At 46.2% G+C, this 17,338-nt stretch overlaps 1 protein-coding gene across 1 annotated transcript in view; it reads left to right on the top strand.

Moving 5' to 3' along the window:
* Window positions 1–17,338, top strand: part of brinp2 (bone morphogenetic protein/retinoic acid inducible neural-specific 2) — a 93,972-nt gene that overhangs the window by 62,862 nt on the left and 13,772 nt on the right. Inside the window, exon 6 of the mRNA XM_076972127.1 lies at window positions 4,485–4,721. Within this exon, the coding sequence (XP_076828242.1) occupies window positions 4,485–4,721 (237 nt within the window). The remainder of the gene's footprint in view (window positions 1–4,484; window positions 4,722–17,338) is intronic.

Here is a 17,338-nt window from a genome sequence, read left to right on the forward strand (position 1 = left end):
GTGAGACATGTTCCATTGACACATGTTCTACTGAAACATGTTCTACTGAGACATGTTCCATTGACACATGTTCTACTGAAACATGTTCTACTGAGACATGTTCTATTGACACATGTTCTACTGAAACATGGTCCAGTGAGACATGTTGTTATGAGACAGTTTTGTTCTCTCTTGTGTGAACATGTTTGTGCGCATGCACAAGTTTGTGAGTCTGCATGTCTCTGTATGTCTGTCTCTCTCTGTATGTGTGTATATATATATATATATATATATATATATATATATATATATATATATATATATATATATATATATATATATATATATATATATATGTGTATGTCTTTCTATTTCTCTCTCTCTGTATGTCTCTCTCTGTATCTCTCTCTGTCTGTGTGTCTTTCTCTGTTTCTCTCTCTCTCTCTCTGTAAGTCCTTTTCTTTTTTTCTCTCTCTCTGTATGTCTCTCTTTCTTCGCTGTTTGGGTACAAATAATGATAGTAGGTGATCAGCTCGCACTGCCCCATTCAGCACTGGACAGCGCCTCACTGCAGTAACACAGCTGAATGATCCATTATGCTGTCTGAACATTCTCAACACAGCACTGACACACTGCCATGTTTGTGCATGGTGCTTTGTGGCATTTTACAGTGACATAAGATGTAGAAACCACTGAGGAAGGCAAGAAAAGGCCAGATTAGGGCCAACACAGTTGGACCGCAGACCTGCAATGTGTTTTTAGTAAAGCCATGTCTCTAAAGAAATGGCTGGAGACTGTACAAATGTATTGGATTCCTTACTGTCAGAAGTATCTGACAGAATGACAAGATGGAACTGCAACTAAGTGATAAGCAAAAGTTTAAATATGTTTTCTGCTCCCAGCGTCTCTAAGTCACATTTGCGATCACATTCAGAGTCGACTGATTTCATCTAACTGCAGAGCTGCTGGGAATACATGTTGAAGTCCTATAGTCTGATTTGACTGTAGGGCATTCCTTATTAAACAGCACAATTTGAGCATGATCCTTCATAAGCTTTACTGTCCGCCAGGTGATCAGCTGAATCAGTGGAGGTGAAGAGCTTGACGTGCCTGACAGGCGCTGAAGAATCTGAGTGGATTAGAAATAACAGGAAATACACAGCAGAGTCCTGCACATCCACTCACACTGCACAACATCCACTCACACTGCACACTATTCACTCACACTGCACAATATTCACTCACACTGCACAACATCCACTCACACTGCACAATATTCACTCACACTGCACAACATCCACTCACACTGCACAACATCCATGCACACTGCACAATATTCACTCACACTGCACAACACCCACTCACACTGCACAATATTCACTCACACTGCACAACATCCATTCACACTGCACAACATTCACTCACACTGCACAATATTCACTCACACTGCACAACATCCACTCACACTGCACAACATTTACTCACACTGCACAATATTCACTCACACTGCACAACACCCACTCACACTGCACATCCACTCACATTCTTGCCTGCCACAGTCTTCCGTCCCTAAAAGAGCCGCCACTGGCAGACTGAATCTCACTGCAACTTTGGGCATTGCAGATATTTCACTCTCACATTCATGTGCACATGAGAGAGAGAAAGAGGGAGAGGGAGAGAGAGGGAGGGAGAGAGAAGAAGGGTTTATTGAGAAATGACGATTATTTTACAGCAAAAAGTTTTTCAAGAAACACTGAATGCTTCTTTTCTGCCCCCTTGTGGTAGAATTCTCATTCCTGAGTTAAAAAATGCTTCTGCTCATATTTTCATGGGCTGAATGTGTGTTTTGCAGCCTTTGTTCAGATGACTCTCGGCCCTGTAGTGGGTGTGTAACTGTCTACAAAGGCCAAGACATTAACTTCGTCTCTGCTCCATCGTCCGCGTTCATAACAGACTGGGCCTCAGTGCTAACAGCCACTGTCTCTTTAGAGGACAGGAGGTTTATCTGAAGAAAAGCTTTTAAAGAGCTTTAATTCTCTTCACACCTTTAGTGACAGCAGTGTCACTGCAAACGTGGGGTGGCGGGTGAGCAGTAGACAGGGTAGGGAACGGCAGAGAAAGCAACCAAGACGCGATTAGCCTTGGAGCTGTTGCTAATTATACACCTGGCCCAGCTTCACCTCTTTCTGCAGACCTGACATTTCAAACATCAGCCCACTTAATGCTGGTATGTGCGGAAGCTAGCGCCCTGCTGACAAGAATCCTGTAAGTACCTTAATAAAGTGAGCAGGGGTCATGGGAGTGTGTGTGGGGAGATCAGGGAGGAGGCTAGCTGGACTCCAGTAGTGTGTGTGGGGAGCACAGGGAGGAGCTAGCACGACTTTCAACTCAACCGATTCATCTGTTCCTCCAGGTTTCTGCAGATCTTTTGTGCGGAGGTGACGGGACGCTAGTCATTAGCAGGCAGTCGAGAGAAGACTGGGGGGGGTGGGGCGGAAGGGCTGGAGGGGGAGGGGCTTAGGTCTTTAGATATTAGTAAAGACTGTAATAAACCATCTGAAAAAAACCCGGCACTGTTTCACTTCGGGAAGATGCCAAGATTGAGGGAGAGGGCACCAGAGCTGTTATTTAGCCGTCTCCGGGGTGAAAGCCGTCCAATGCGGTGGCTTTTGTGCGCCTCCCCACACTGCTGGGTCTGTACCCCGCCAAAGCCAGGGCGAGCGAGGCGGCATCTAATTATGTCTCTTGTTTTCCACCATTTAGAGAATAAATACTGAGAGATACATCCCATAAATATTCATAGAGGGAAAGGGAATTTGAAAAGACAGCAAACGCAGGCAAAAGGAATTGATTCTCCTTTGAAGGGCTTCAGATCTGGTGAAAGTGTGAGGAGTTTTTTCTCAGATAATATAATTAGCAGGTGCGCAACACCCACAGCTGGGATGTGAAATTCAGATCGTTCTCAACAGAAGGACAGTGAGAGTATCAGAGTATTCTTTATGGAATAATTTCATAAGTGTGTACTTGTTAAGCTCGGACCGTCAACTTGCGATTTCAATTTTATTTTATTTTCTAAGATCTATCTATCTATCTATCTATCTATCTATCTATCTATCTATCTATCTATCTATCTATCTATCTATCTATCTATCTCGGTCTGTCTATCTGTCTGCCTGCCTGTCTGCCTGCCTGTCTGTGCATTTGTCTAACTAAATAAATAACTAAACCCTATATACACCATCATTCAGTTTTCAGCCTACACTGGTATAGCTAAGTCCTAATGATCAATAATTTAGTCCCTGTGTAAATTTCATTACTCGTTTATCTGCTTGTGAGATGTGCCAGCAGGTGGAGGAACCCCACCCTGGTCACATCGATTCTGTCTGCCACACACCAATACGATGCTGCCGTATTGTCACATGACCCTCCCATAGAAACTACTAGCTTTTATTCATCCTATTATCCCATTACAGAGCCACTGTGGCAGTCTACCGTCCCCGCAGAGGTACAGAATAGGGCGATGGAAGGTGCACCTAAGAGAGACCAACCAGCAAATACCAGACAGAAGATCCCAGTCAGCATAAACCAGTCAGCATAGACCAGACAGAAGATCCCGGTCAGCAGAGACCAGCCACAAAAGACCAGTCAGCATAGACCAGACAGAAGAGCCCAGTCAGCATAGACCAGCCAGGAGAGATCAGTCAGCTTAGACCAGCCAGCATAGACCAGCCAGGAGAGACCAGTCAGCATAGACCAGCCAGGAGAGACCAGTCAGCATAGACCAGCCAGGAGAGACCAGTCAGCATAGACTAGCCAGGAGAGATCAGTCAGCATAGACCAGCCAGGATAGATCAGTCAGCATAGACCAGCCAGGAGAGACCCGCCAGACAGTCGGGCCTCCACTCTCTCATCTCTCAGCCATTTCTCATTCTATCTGTTCTCTGCTGAATCTGAGAATAATGCAGAAGGAGGATCTTGTGCTTATTTTATCATCACACACAAAACGCAGTACAGAACCCATAATCCAGCTGGATCGGGGTTAACGGTCAGGGTCTCTGGGAGATTTAATGTTGGTGGGTTTGTGCAGCATAAAAAGGTTTTGACATTTATTCAATTGGTCTGAGTAAACAAACTTTTTGTTCACAGGTCAGTATGTTTGTGGGTATCGCATGGAATTTCTGGTTTTGCAGCTTAAAGATATATATTTTAATGCTTTTAATATAGTAAATTACTTCTTTGCTACAAATCTAATCATAATGTTCAAGTCATGGAGGCTTAAAGCTTCACTGGCTATGGAGCTGGTTTGGTTTTACATTTATCCTACATTCTGTCTGATCTGGGTATGTTGTATTGCTAACACAGACATTCAGACTCAGGGAAACACTTCCCTTGCAGCATCTGTTCCGTGAGCCAGTGTTGAACAGCCGTCCCTCCCCGGAGATGATTGCGTGTGATCTCTGAAGGAGATTGTCCGTCACCTAAAGGAAGTCCTCTCCTGTGTCCAGGTCTGCAGGATGTGCTCCCAGAGTTCCTGCGGAACCGCTTCGTGGAAGCCGCGCTCAGCTATGTGGCGTGCAACTCCGAGGGCGAACTCCTGTGTCGGCATGACGACTGCTGGTGTCAGTGCTCGCCCAGGTTTCCTGACTGCAACTGCCCCTTCGCCGACGTCAAAGCCATGGAGGACAGTCTTCGCAAAGCCAAGGAGTCCTGGATCACCTCCAACGACGACTTCATGGAGTCAGGTAGGAAGACCAAACCATGGCAGCGGCCTCTTCAGGGCTGCTTCCGTCACTGGGCTGTGTCAGTCACTGGGGTGTGTCAGTCACTGGGGTGTGTCAGTCACTAGTCTGGGTCAGTCACTGTGGGGTGTCAGTCACTGGGGTGCATCAGTCGCTGGGCTGTGTCAATCGCTGAACTGTGTCAGTCACTGTGGTATGTCAGTCGCTGTGGTGTGTCAGTCACTGTGATGTGTCAGTCACTAGTCTGGGTCAATCACTGGGGTGTGTCAGTTGCTGGGCAGTGTTAGTCACTGTGGTGTGTCAGTCACTGGGGTGCATCAGTCGCTGGGCTGTGTCAATCGCTGAACTGTGTCAGTCACTGTGGTATGTCAGTCGCTGTGGTGTGTCAGTCACTGTGGTGTGTCAGTCGCTGGACTGTGTCAGTCACTGTGGTGTGTCAGTCACTGGGGTGTGTCAGTCACTGTGGTGTGTCAGTCACTGGGGTGCGTCAGTCACTGGGGTGTGTCAGTCGCTTGGGTGTGTCAGTCACTGGACTGTGTCAGTCACTGTGGTGTGTCAGTCATTGGAGTGTGTCAGTTGCTGGGGTGTGTCAGTCGCTGGGTTGCGTCAGTCACTGTGGTGTGTCAGTCACTGGGGTGTGTCAGTCACTGGAATGTGTCAGTTGCTGGGGTGTGTCAGTCGCTGGGTTGCGTCAGTCACTGTGGTGTGTCAGTCACTGGGGTGCGTCAGTCACTGGAGTGTGTCAGTTGCTGGGTTGCATCAGTCACTGGGGTGTGTCAGTCTCTGGGGTGTGTCAGTAACTAGAGTATGTCAGTCACTGTGGTGTGTCAGTCACTGTGGTGTGTCAGTCGCTGTGGTGTGTCAGTCACTGGGGTGTGTCAGTCACTGGAGTGTGTCAATCACTGGAGTGTGTCAGTCGCTGGGTTGTCAGTCACTGGGTTGTGTCAGTCGCTGGGCTGTGTCAGTCACTTTAGTGTGTCAGTCACTGGAATGTGTCAGTTGCTGGGGTGTGTCAGTCGCTGGGTTGCGTCAGTCACAGGGGTGTGTCAGTCACTGTGGTGTGTCAGTCACTGGGGTGCGTCAGTCACTGGAGTGTGTCAGTTGCTGGGTTGCATCAGTCACTGGGGTGTGTCAGTCTCTGGGGTGTGTCAGTAACTAGAGTGTGTCAGTCACTGTGGTGTGTCAGTCACTGTGGTGTGTCAGTCGCTGTGGTGTGTCAGTCACTGGGGTGTGTCAGTCACTGGAGTGTGTCAATCACTGGAGTGTGTCAGTCGCTGGGTTGTCAGTCACTGGGGTGCGTCAGTCACTGGATTGTCAATCGCTGAACTGTCAGTCACTGTGGTATGTCAGTCGCTGTGGTGTCAGTCACTGTGGTGTGTCAGTCGCTGGACTGTGTCAGTCACTGTGGTGTGTCAGTCACTGGGGTGCGTCAGTCGCTGGAGTGTGTCAGTCGCTGGTTTGCGTCAGTCACTGGGGTGTGTCAGTCGCTGGGGTGTGTCAGTCACTGGAGTGTGTCAGTCGCTGGGTTGTCAGTCACTGGGGTGTGTCAGTCGCTGGGCAGTGTCAGTCTCTGGGCAGTGTCAGTCACTGTGGTGTGTCTGTCGCTGGGCTGTGTCAGTCACTGGGCTGTGTCAGTCACTGTGGTGTGTCAGTCACTGGGGTGCATCAGTCGCTGGGCTGTGTCAGTCACTGTGGTGTGTCAGTCACTGTGGTGTGTCAGTCGCTGGGGTGTGTCAGTCGCTGGACTGTGTCAGTCGCTGGACTGTGTCAGTCACTGTGGTGTGTCAGTCACTGGGGTGTGTCAGTTGCTGGGTTGTGTCAGCCACTGGGGTGTGTCAGTCATTGGGGTGTATTAGTCACTGGGGTGTGTCAGTCACTGGGGTGTGTCAGTCACTGGGGTGTGTCAATCACTGGAGTGTGTCAGTCGCTGGGTTGTCAGGCACTGGGTTGTGTCATTCGCTGAGGTGTGTCAGTCGCTGGGGTGTGTCAGTCGCTGGGGTGTGTCAGTCACTGTGGTGTGTCAGTCGCTGGGTTGTGTGAGGACAACACTGACACCATCACCGATACTCAAAGCCTTGCTGACTGTGTGGGGACAGAAGCAGCTGTGAGACTCATATAGCAGTGTTTGATGGTGACAGCCAGTCAGTATGGGTGCGGCATTCCCCATCCCGTCCTCGTCCTCATCCCTGTCCCTGTCCCCAGCCCCGTCCCTGTCCATGTCCCCATCCCTGTCCCCTGCTCGCCATTGTTCTCTCTCTGGGTCTCTCCCACAGTGCAAAGTGGTAGTGTGTGCTGGTGTCTGCTTCCACCATAGGACTTATCGGCAAATAAACTCATGCAGCACAGCACAGTATAATTACGTTGAGTTGAACAGGGACATTGTGTGGCCAGACAAAACGAATGATTGCAGTTTTAGTTTTGGGTCTTATGGGAGAGAGAAAAAGCTGTGGCACTGTTTCAGCTGTGGACTGCAGCACAGAGTTCTTAATGTAGACCCAGTAGATGCTCCAGAATGGGTCGTGCTCACCTGTGCAGTGGCTCGACTTCTGAAAGTACAGGTATGTGTATACACAACTCTTAAGGTATCTGCATACCTCCATGAACCCTCATTATATGATAACATCTCATTTATAGATGCATGGCTACAGACAATATTCTCTTTATGGCATTGCACAATTTGTCTTGGGGATCTACTGGAGTAGAAACCACAGCTGACACCTCCATGCAGGAGCTGCCCACTTCAGCTGCTGAAGAAGCAGGTTCTGGAACGGAGGCTGCGGCCCGCAGCAGTGACCCAGCACGTCAGGTTGTTATTGGCCCACTGTGAGAGAAATCAGTCCTCATTATCAAAACCTCGACAGCAGAGGGAGAATCCTCAGGACTGCAGGCTTTAAATAGGAAAGAAAAATTAGCACTGCGAGGTTCTGACAAACAACGGCTGCTTGAGCACTTTGAGGACATACAGGTTTGTTTCTGTAAAAATATGCAGCCTGTGGTTTGTATTAGAGATAAAGAAAGGCTTCCAATTCTCGAGTTTACATTACGAGCGAGTTTCAGGAGCGATTCTTGTCGGACTATGTACATACAGAGGCAAATACATAGGAATGTTCATCCAGAGCTGCTCGATAGCTGCTCAAAAACTAATCACACAGTGCATGTGTAAGAATGGTGAATGTGGACCAGTTTACGTCGAGGTGTCCGGGGTGGAGGGGTGTTACTAGCCTGTGTCTTTTTCCGCACGCCAGTGTGTCTGTGAGGTTGAATTAATTCATAATGCATCCCCGTCAACCCACCACCAGTGGGATCCCTGTGCATATCCGTTTAAGGGGATTTGGTGTGGGTGTGGTGTCACAATCTGGTGTGCAGTGAATACAGTGTTCCACATGCTATGCGTTGAAGGCTATCGTCATACCAGAAAATAATTTTATTACTTCCCTTGTAAATTGTCAGGTTTGATCATGTTTGCATCCCTAAATCTCGCTTTAAAGGTGTTCTCAGAGCATCCAGATCACTCCTGTCTCTCAATACGTGGTGAATTGCTTAATTGTCGAAGCCATTACGTTATGGAAATTAAACCCATGCCTTCAAGTATCATAGACTTGTTTGATAAATGGTGCCACCAATGAAATGTTCTGGCGTGGGTGAGCGTGCCTGGAACCGGTAGAAATTCTCATTGCTGTGTCATGCTGCTTTCTTTGTTTGAACACAATGACTGGTACAAACAGAAAAAATCATATTTTTATTGAACTAAAGGAATCATTCGTAGACATTGATTTCTTTAGTTCAATAACTGGCATCAGCATACCAATCTTTGACTTGTTACTCTCGTTTGTAAGAATTCCTCTCTGCCCAACTTCTCCTCAAAAGAACTTCAGAACCAGCGTTGTGACTCACTTTACGTGATACATGAGTGTGTTGTGTGGGGAGAAGAGGATTTACTGTAGTGATTATATGGGCCAGCTGTGTAAACATCGCTCAATAATTTGGATATTTATGACAATCATGTAACACCACAGTGCGTAGAGAATGGAATAGGTGTCTCCTATGGTGTCTGTTTTCTGTTTTCTATTTTTGTTTAGCTTTTTTGTGAATTATGTGAATCAGAATTTGTTGATCCTTGGATCAGACTGTTTAGCTTTGTAGTGATGTCACTGGTCAGCCTCGATAATGGTGAATGGTGCTGGTGCAACCAATGATATCGTACGTGTGCAGGTGCACCAGAGTGAGGATCAGGGCAGCATGTTTCTTATATGGACAGTAACTATGTTGCAACTGGCAAAAAACACATGAGTGGCTGTGTTCTTTTGTAACTCTTGTTCAGATATTCTCACGGATGTGTGTCAGAGTTCATCCCCTGCAGCCCGGAGCACGTCAGGCTGAATCTGCTGGGACGGAGGAGAGAAGAGTGGTTGCTTAGCAGCGCAGTGACACCTGCATCCCGTACCATCCATATGTATTGATGAAAACGTTAGATGCTTCATGCCACAGACTCACACATGGGCCATTTGCATTCACAGTACTTCTGTGTGTATGTAGACATAACATTAATGAAGCATCCCGACGGTCTCGCTTTTCACCTGTGGTGAACTTTCCAAGTGAGTGGAGGTGTGAATCACTCCATCCTGTCTTAGGAAACAGGGTAATTGTAATTAGGAGAGATGACAAAAGTGTAATCTATAGGTAATGAAACAGCCATCTAGAGTAATGGACAACAGTAAAAAAATGATGAGAAAATGTGGTGAGCAGATGCGGTCTAATAAGGGAAGATTATTGGAAGGCAGGTTAGTTGTGACTGTCTGTCCTTGTTTAGTGCAGTAAAGTCACTTGCACTGTTAAAGTGTCATTTAAAAATGGTAATAAGGTCTCGTTCCTGGGGGTCCATATGCAAATCAAATGATTCACTGGACGATTCATAGTGTCATCTGATTTAATCTCCTCCCCATTATTACACAGAGCCATTTGATTTTAATGTCCTGACCTATCACTGCACAGTGACAGCTGATTTGAATAACCTGCCCCGACATAACACAGGGCCATCTGACTTGAATGCCCCGCCCATTTGATCACCTTCATTTTCTTATACAGCACAAAATACCAGGACACCAAAACACCAGCATGCTAGTCATCCATTGTCCTGTGCAGGTTCTAGAGCACTCTACAGGACACTGCTTGTCCACCTCAGGAGCAGACACACAAGGTTCTAGAACACTCTAGAGGACACTGCTTGTCCACAAGTCATACACACACAAGCCCTAAACGGATGTCCCAAATTTCAAACTGGTGAAAATGTCCTCAGCTGCTCACTCTGGGTTACACAGGCCAGCAAAATGGATTTGTTGATTCAGCATGAGCTCATCATGATCTAGACCAAACTGCACTGATCTCAGATCTGATCGCTGTCCTCCATAATTCCTGCAGACACCCTGGTCACCCCCCTAAAGGCACCAGTTCATCTTAACTCTGCCTGCTCAGACAGGCCAGCGTCTGTCAGCACCAGTGTGTAGTAATTTGGAGATGAATTATTAAAGCACCCTTCCTGGATTCACATGCTTTGTTGCTCGTCTCTCGGAGTTCGTGGGGCGTTTAGTCTACGGTTTCGTTCCTCGCCGCAGGAACGCAGTAACACCTTGCATCGTTCGAAAAACACGAATACATTTTCAGCATCATCAGAATGATAACATGAAAAGAGTTAAAGGAACACGAGCTTGAAATGAGCGCAAAACAGAAAGAAGGGGAACCAGTATATTAAGAGGTAAATCATATTCTTTCCATATATCGTCTTTATTTTAGACACATATAAGCTCTTTATCACATTCCTGTTTCTGTTCTCTCTCTCTCTCTCTTTCTCTCACTCTCTCTTTCTCTCTCTCATACTCAGTGAATTGTCTTTCTGTCTGTTATGTCTTTCAAGGTTGTTTATTTCCTCATTCCACCTCGATGGTGTAATGGGTCTGTGTGCTCTGTAAAAGCACACCTCTGTTCATCCTGGGCCAGCACATCATGTCCTGCAGTGGTCCTGCCGAGCTGGACATCATGTTTTCAGAACAGTCCTTTTATCTGGTTACACCACACAACACGTTTCTCCTCCAGAGCCCAGATGCCCTGAAGGCCGTCCTTCATGAGCTCATCTCATGGGGTTCTGCTTTCTTCTGTGTGGAGTGAAGGGTTTTCGTTACAGTTGCCTCGCTGCATATGTGCAGGACTTCCGCGCTTCCTCTTTCTCTGGTGCTGGCAGCCATGTGCACGTTCTCCAGTGGCTCGCTGACCATCGCTGCCCCCTGCTGACAAAGAGTGGACGCCAGCGTGCGTGCCATCCTCACACGGACTTTGAAGGACATCCTGGAACATGTTTGCGGTTCTGGTGCAGAAATAACCTCTACAGCAGGTTCACTTCTACTCTTACAGGGCGGTTGGTGGGTAGACTGAACCTGGCGTGGGAAGGTGTCCCGTGTCCTCACAGTCTCCTCCATGGTGCCCACTCTGGACAGGTGTTCTTTTGTGGGTAGTGATCTCTGAATCCCTCTGCATACCCCACAGAGCCCGAGCAGGGCGGGTGACATGCAGCCAGAGTGCTCTGTCATCTCCCAGTCTGGAATCGAGCTCAGGTCCTTCGTCCACAACGCCTCCCAGTCCCGACGGTGCCCAGACATGCAGGACCGCTGGACCTCTCCAGCTCATATCTGGCCACGCCTACACATATGTCCAGCCAACAGTCAGAAATAGATGATTATAATAGCTGATTATTGTTCTCAGTAATTAAACTGTGATTTGCATGTCAGGCAGCTGCACAGCTGGCTCTACAGAAAAAGACTTCTCATTGGACAGAGAAGACCTCTCATTGGACAGTGAAGACTTCTGATTGGACAGAGAAGACCTCTCATTGGACAGAGAGAACCTCTCATTATACAGAAAAGACTTCTCATTGGACAAAGAGAACCTCTCATTGGACAGTGAAGACTTCTCATTGGACAGAGAAGACTTTTCGTTGGACAGAGGGAACCTCTCATTGGACAGAGAAGACCTCTCATTATACAGAGAAGATCTCTCATTGGACAGAGAAGACCTCTCATCGTCCTTACTGGCCAGGGAATGATCCTCAGCAGCACCCTATTGGATAAGCTTCTGTCTTGCCAGGTGTCAGCGATATATAAATATAGCTGTTATCAACACACCATGATGATGGCGGTCATTCCTCAGGCTACGGAGACCGATGGCCGTGCATTGATTACCCTTTAAGAAGCACGACACACAGCGCACACCTCACCAGCACGGAGACCTCGGCCCCTCTGAAACGCTCTTCCTGAGCGCCAAACAGCTGGCGTTACCTCTGATGGTGGTGTGTTGAGTGAGAGGAGGCGTGCGTGGGGCCGGCGTGCAGATGGGCGCAGGGGCCAGAGAGGAAGAGAGCAGCGGCCCTCCTGAGCCTCACAGACGGTGGGGAGAGGCTGGCCGGTGCCCAGCGCTATAGATAGTCCAGCTCTGCCCTCCTGCTGGTGAAGCTCTGGCAGTTTGACGCGTCCACGCCCGTCTCCTCTCGCCCACGCAGAGCACCGTGGATCGGCTCGGCGTCTGCTAACGTGAGCAGGAGTTAGGCAGCCTTCAGTTCAGGAGGCAGCGTTGTGCAGAGTCACTCACACACACACATATATACAGTATATAATATATGCCATATATATGTCTGTCTTGTGACTACACATGCTGAGAAGAAGACAAGGAACTACAGCAGAACATGAAGGACCTCAGTGTTGCTCTCCTGACAAGCAAAACAACCCACCTGACCACCAGACCAACGCGGACGCCTCCTACTTCTGATGCTGGTACTAACGCAGGGAGAGCACTAGAGCTTCTCTGAAGCCCCGGTCTCATTAGCACAGCCCTTCCGTTCTGCTAAGCTTTCTATTTCTGGAACGTTCCACGCTGAGGTGGCAGGGTGGTGGGGATTAGATCTGCGTGCAGGTGTATTGTACGTGGAGTTGTGAAAGTAGCACTTTGAAAAACCGCTCTCACCTAAATGACAATCGGAAGCCACTTGGCTCAGACTAGTCACTTATAAAGGGCACAGCCTGGTGTGCACATCTATATCTTACTGTTCTATTATAATCATCATTATTACATAATGCTAAAGAATATTGTCAAATATTTGTTGTGCACAAAAGTTGATCTTGTCGTTAGGGTCTGAGAGTTTTCATGTCGTACCGCCATCATTCAGATCAGGTGTTTCTGCTTCACCTGTGTCAAAAGATGACGGATCAGCCAAACACGTAGCCAAACGCAGCCAAACACGGAGCCCTAGTGCTTTAAGATGGCGGTTCCTCTCGTCTCATGGCTATTCTCGGTGAGCTGGAGCTCCTCAACACCTCGGCCGGATCGATCGGACCTGGAACTCTGTGATGAATTTTGTAACACGAGCTCATCAACCAGTGGGCCAACAGTGAGGCTGAGCGCACCATGGCAACGCCACCTGCTCCTTCTGTAGCCTCCGGTGGTGGAAGAGGAGGTTCTGATGGAGCAGGCGGTGCCTCCACCCTGCACGGGCGGAGCAGGGCTTCAGCAATATCCACACACCCAATAATACTGCGAAGGAGAGGGTCAAAGGTCGCCTCGGCCAAGCCAACAGAAGCGCCGAGGTCATGAGTCACTATGCACACGACAAATACAGAAAATTTATCCAGGGAGAAAATAAATAGTGGCCAACCATGACTGTGAAAAGAGTTCTTACCCTGACTCAGTGTGTGTGAAATAAAGAGAAACGTCTGTGAACAGACAAAGAGGTGTGTGTGGTGGACAGAGGTGTGTGTGGCGGACAGCACACCACACAGACAGCCTCACATTTATCTCTTGCCGCATTGATTCAGGTGCTGTTTTTATCTCGGCGAGCAAAGGCTACATATTTCAACTCGAAATATTAAGTGAAACTTCACACCAAGATCAGGTGCCGTGACTGTGTGTCTCAAGATACGATTTCAAAGTATAGAGTTTCCCTTCAAGAAACATCTCTGGAACCAATGGGGTCAGCTTGGAAAAAATTGCTATCTATATATATATATATATATATATATATATATATATATATATATATATATATATATATATATAGCAATTTTTTCCATATATATTTCCATATATATATACACACACACCAATGTTTTATATATTATATAGATATGTACATTTTTTTTACAGTAATAAACACATTAACACTACACATTCTGACACACTCACATTACATACAGTATTTACACATTTGCACAATATGCTCATTATCGCCACACATTCTGACACATATTTACATATTTACACAATACATTCATTAACATCATTAACACCACACTGGTGCACTACACATATTTACACATCTATACAATGCAGGCCATCAGCACAGAACCCTAGACAAAGTGCACACAGTTCATAAATCACTGTCCATAAATCACTGTCTATCAATTCTCCCCCCCAACATGTCATGCTTCCGTGGGTTTCTAGATTCGGCCTTATTTTGATTTCCTTAATTGTTCCTTATGATTGACACGCCCTCTGTTCTTCGCCCCACCCCTAGTGAGTAATGTTGGGCTGCTCCTGGGTTTTTCCTTGATTAGCTAGGTTTATATTCCCCTTGTGTCCAGGTCTTCCCTGTAAGTCTACAGGTGTTTGTATTTCACGTAGTCACTGAGATTTGTGTTGTTGTATTCACGTTTTTAAGTTTTCTGGTTTCCCTTTTGGATCTGTTGTTTGTGTTACTGTGTTTAGCGTTTTTCCACGGTGTTCGTATTTCTGAGATTCTTGGTCTTCTAGCTAGTTTGGCAACTTGTTTCTATGTTTGACGTTCTTTGCTCTTTTGGGTTTTCGTTCAGTCGATTTCCCATTCTGTAAACGGTTGTATATGTGCGTCGTGTTTGTGTGTATTAGTAAGTGTCCATGTTTCAGGTTCATTTGGTTATAGCGTTTTCGTGTTAGTGACTTTAGCAGCCTGGGCTCTGTATCGTGTGAGTGAGGTAAACATGCCGCGTCGATCTCATGCAGTTCGAACTGGCACAGCTGCGTTTCTAGAAGTCCAATAAAACAAACTCTGTTTCGCACTTGTGTCCTTCCTCCAGTTTTGAGGCGTTACAGTCTATAAATCATTGTTTACTCTCTAAATGGTAGACGTAAACATGAACCAGGGAACACCCAGTAGTGTAGTGAGGCGGCAGGTGCAGATTAAAAGGTCAACAGTGTAGCTTCACACAGTGCTTACAGCCCTGTTTGTGTTTAGCAGCATACAGTACAGTGTGAGCTAACTGTACTGTATGCTGTGGATCTGTTTTTATGTTATCAGCCAGATTGCATCCTGAGATGAAGCTGGCTTGAACATCTCAGAGGGATACACCAGCTACATCCTGGATTCCTCCTACCCCACGTCCGCAGTAGAGAATTTACTGCACCAAAACGTCCCAAAGACGCTGATGGTTCCTGTCACCTGGGGCTACAAGCGCTCTCTTTTCTTGGAGAAAGCCTAGAACTTCTCCTGAGCTCCAGACATAGCAAACTGCTGGAGTATTACTGTCACACAGGAGGGACTCTAATGTCACACTGGACTGCTGGATTATATATTCTGCCTGAGTAATAAAATATAAATTTGCATTTGCACAAAACAAAAGACCAACAAACAGATTGAGCTTAATTAGTTTCCAGATTTTCAATAATTTGGATAATTTGAATGTGAAATTGTTTTCTGAGCAACCTTGACTTGTCTGCTGTGATCGAGTGGACACTAACTCTTCTAATGTGAGTCAGTAGACCAGTGGATCCTTGAGATAAACAGAACTGTGTGAGTGTTGAGGATATGTGAGATAAACAGAACTGTGAGTGTTGAGGATATGTGAGATAAACAGAACTGTGTGAGTGTTGAGGATATGTGAGATAAACAGAACTGTGAGTGTTGAGAATATGTGAGATAAACAGAACTGTGAGTGTTGAGGATATGTGAGATAAACTGAACTGTGAGTGTTGAGGATATGTGAGATAAACAGAACTGTGTGAGTGTTGAGGATATGTGAGATAAACATAACTGAGTGTTGAGGATATATGAGATAAACAGAACTGTGAGTGTTGAGGATATGTGAGATAAACAGAACTGTGTGAGTGTTGAGAATATATATGTGAGATAAACAGAACTGTGTGAGTGTTGAGAATATGTGAGATAAACATAACTGTGAGTGTTGAGGATATGTGAGATAAACATAACTGTGAGTGTTGAGGATATGTGAGATAAACAGAACTGTGAGTGTTGAGAATATGTGAGATAAACAGAACTGTGAGTGTTGAGAATATGTGAGATAAACAGAACTGTGAGTGTTGAGAATATGTGAGATAAACAGAACTGTGTGAGTGTTGAGGATATGTGAGATAAACAGAACTGTGATTGTTGAGGATATGTGAGATAAACAGAACTGTGTGAGTGTTGAGGATATGTGAGATAAACAGAACTGTGATTGTTGAGGATATGTGGTGCCCCTCACAGAAATGGAACTCAAAATGAAAATGCTAATGCAGAACTGTGGTGGTGGTTAGCGTGTGGTGATGGTTAGCAGTGTGGTGGTGGTTAGCGTGTGGTGGTGGGTAGCGTGTGGTGATGGTTAGCAGTGTGGTGATGGTTAGCAGTCGTGCCTTATTGGAGGTAAAGTTGGAGATTTGTGAATTATTTTGTTTGTAAAATATAGTTTATGAAAGAAATTTATAACACCGCTAAATAGCAATTTGTTGATTTTGTGCGTACACAACTATAAACAGAAAAAGTTAAATGACTAACTCACAAATTACAAACTTTCTAATCATGCCATTTCAAACAAATCTTTTCTCTTTTAAATCAAGTTTAGTTACCTTCATTAAGTTCTAGCTATTTATACCCTTAAACAGTTGGTCCCCTTCATGTAAAGAAAACAGTGTAAACCTCACACCTGTTCACACAGGCCATCTGCGTTCTGTCGCCTTTACTTTTAGAATCTTCACTAAGCACTTCCAAAGCTAAGCTGGATCAAACAATCTCTGGCTATGATTTCAGAATCTGGGAACGCTAACATAAAATAACCCAGGGCACGTTTGCGCGTGACAGCGAGAATACTTTGGAGCTCTCCCCATCAGCAGTCTCTCATTCTGCCGTCTCCCAAGAGCAATCATGACCAGACGATGCAGCAAGGGACAAATCAGTGTGATAGTTGTCTGCTTTCCAAAGATCACAGCGGAGAGAGAGACAAACAAAACAGCTGTATGGTGAAGTGTAGGACGATATGTCATCAGGGTCAGCATCATTCCCCTCCCAGCCTCTGACATCATCCCTGCTGCTGTTGGACTAATTAGGGTTTAAAGTGGGTTAAAGTGGGTCTAAGTGGGTTTAAACTCTCAGATAATTCAGCTTCTGTATCCTTTTTTACTTCTGGGACATGTTTGTTACTCGGTACATGGTGTTATGCCCTGAATCACATTTCTTGCCTGATAGGTACTCGGAAATAGCTGCTGGAAGTTTTCTTGATTGAATTCTTTAAACCTCTTTAAAAGGTCAAAGCATTTACTGAGTCAGGCATTAGCAGCATGTGGTGAAACAGAAGTGTGCAGGAGTTAAACTAAACTAGTCCCCAGGCCACCTG

The sequence above is a fragment of the Brachyhypopomus gauderio genome, chromosome 14 (genome assembly GCF_052324685.1).
Source record: "Brachyhypopomus gauderio isolate BG-103 chromosome 14, BGAUD_0.2, whole genome shotgun sequence".
Taxonomy (NCBI): domain Eukaryota; kingdom Metazoa; phylum Chordata; class Actinopteri; order Gymnotiformes; family Hypopomidae; genus Brachyhypopomus; species Brachyhypopomus gauderio.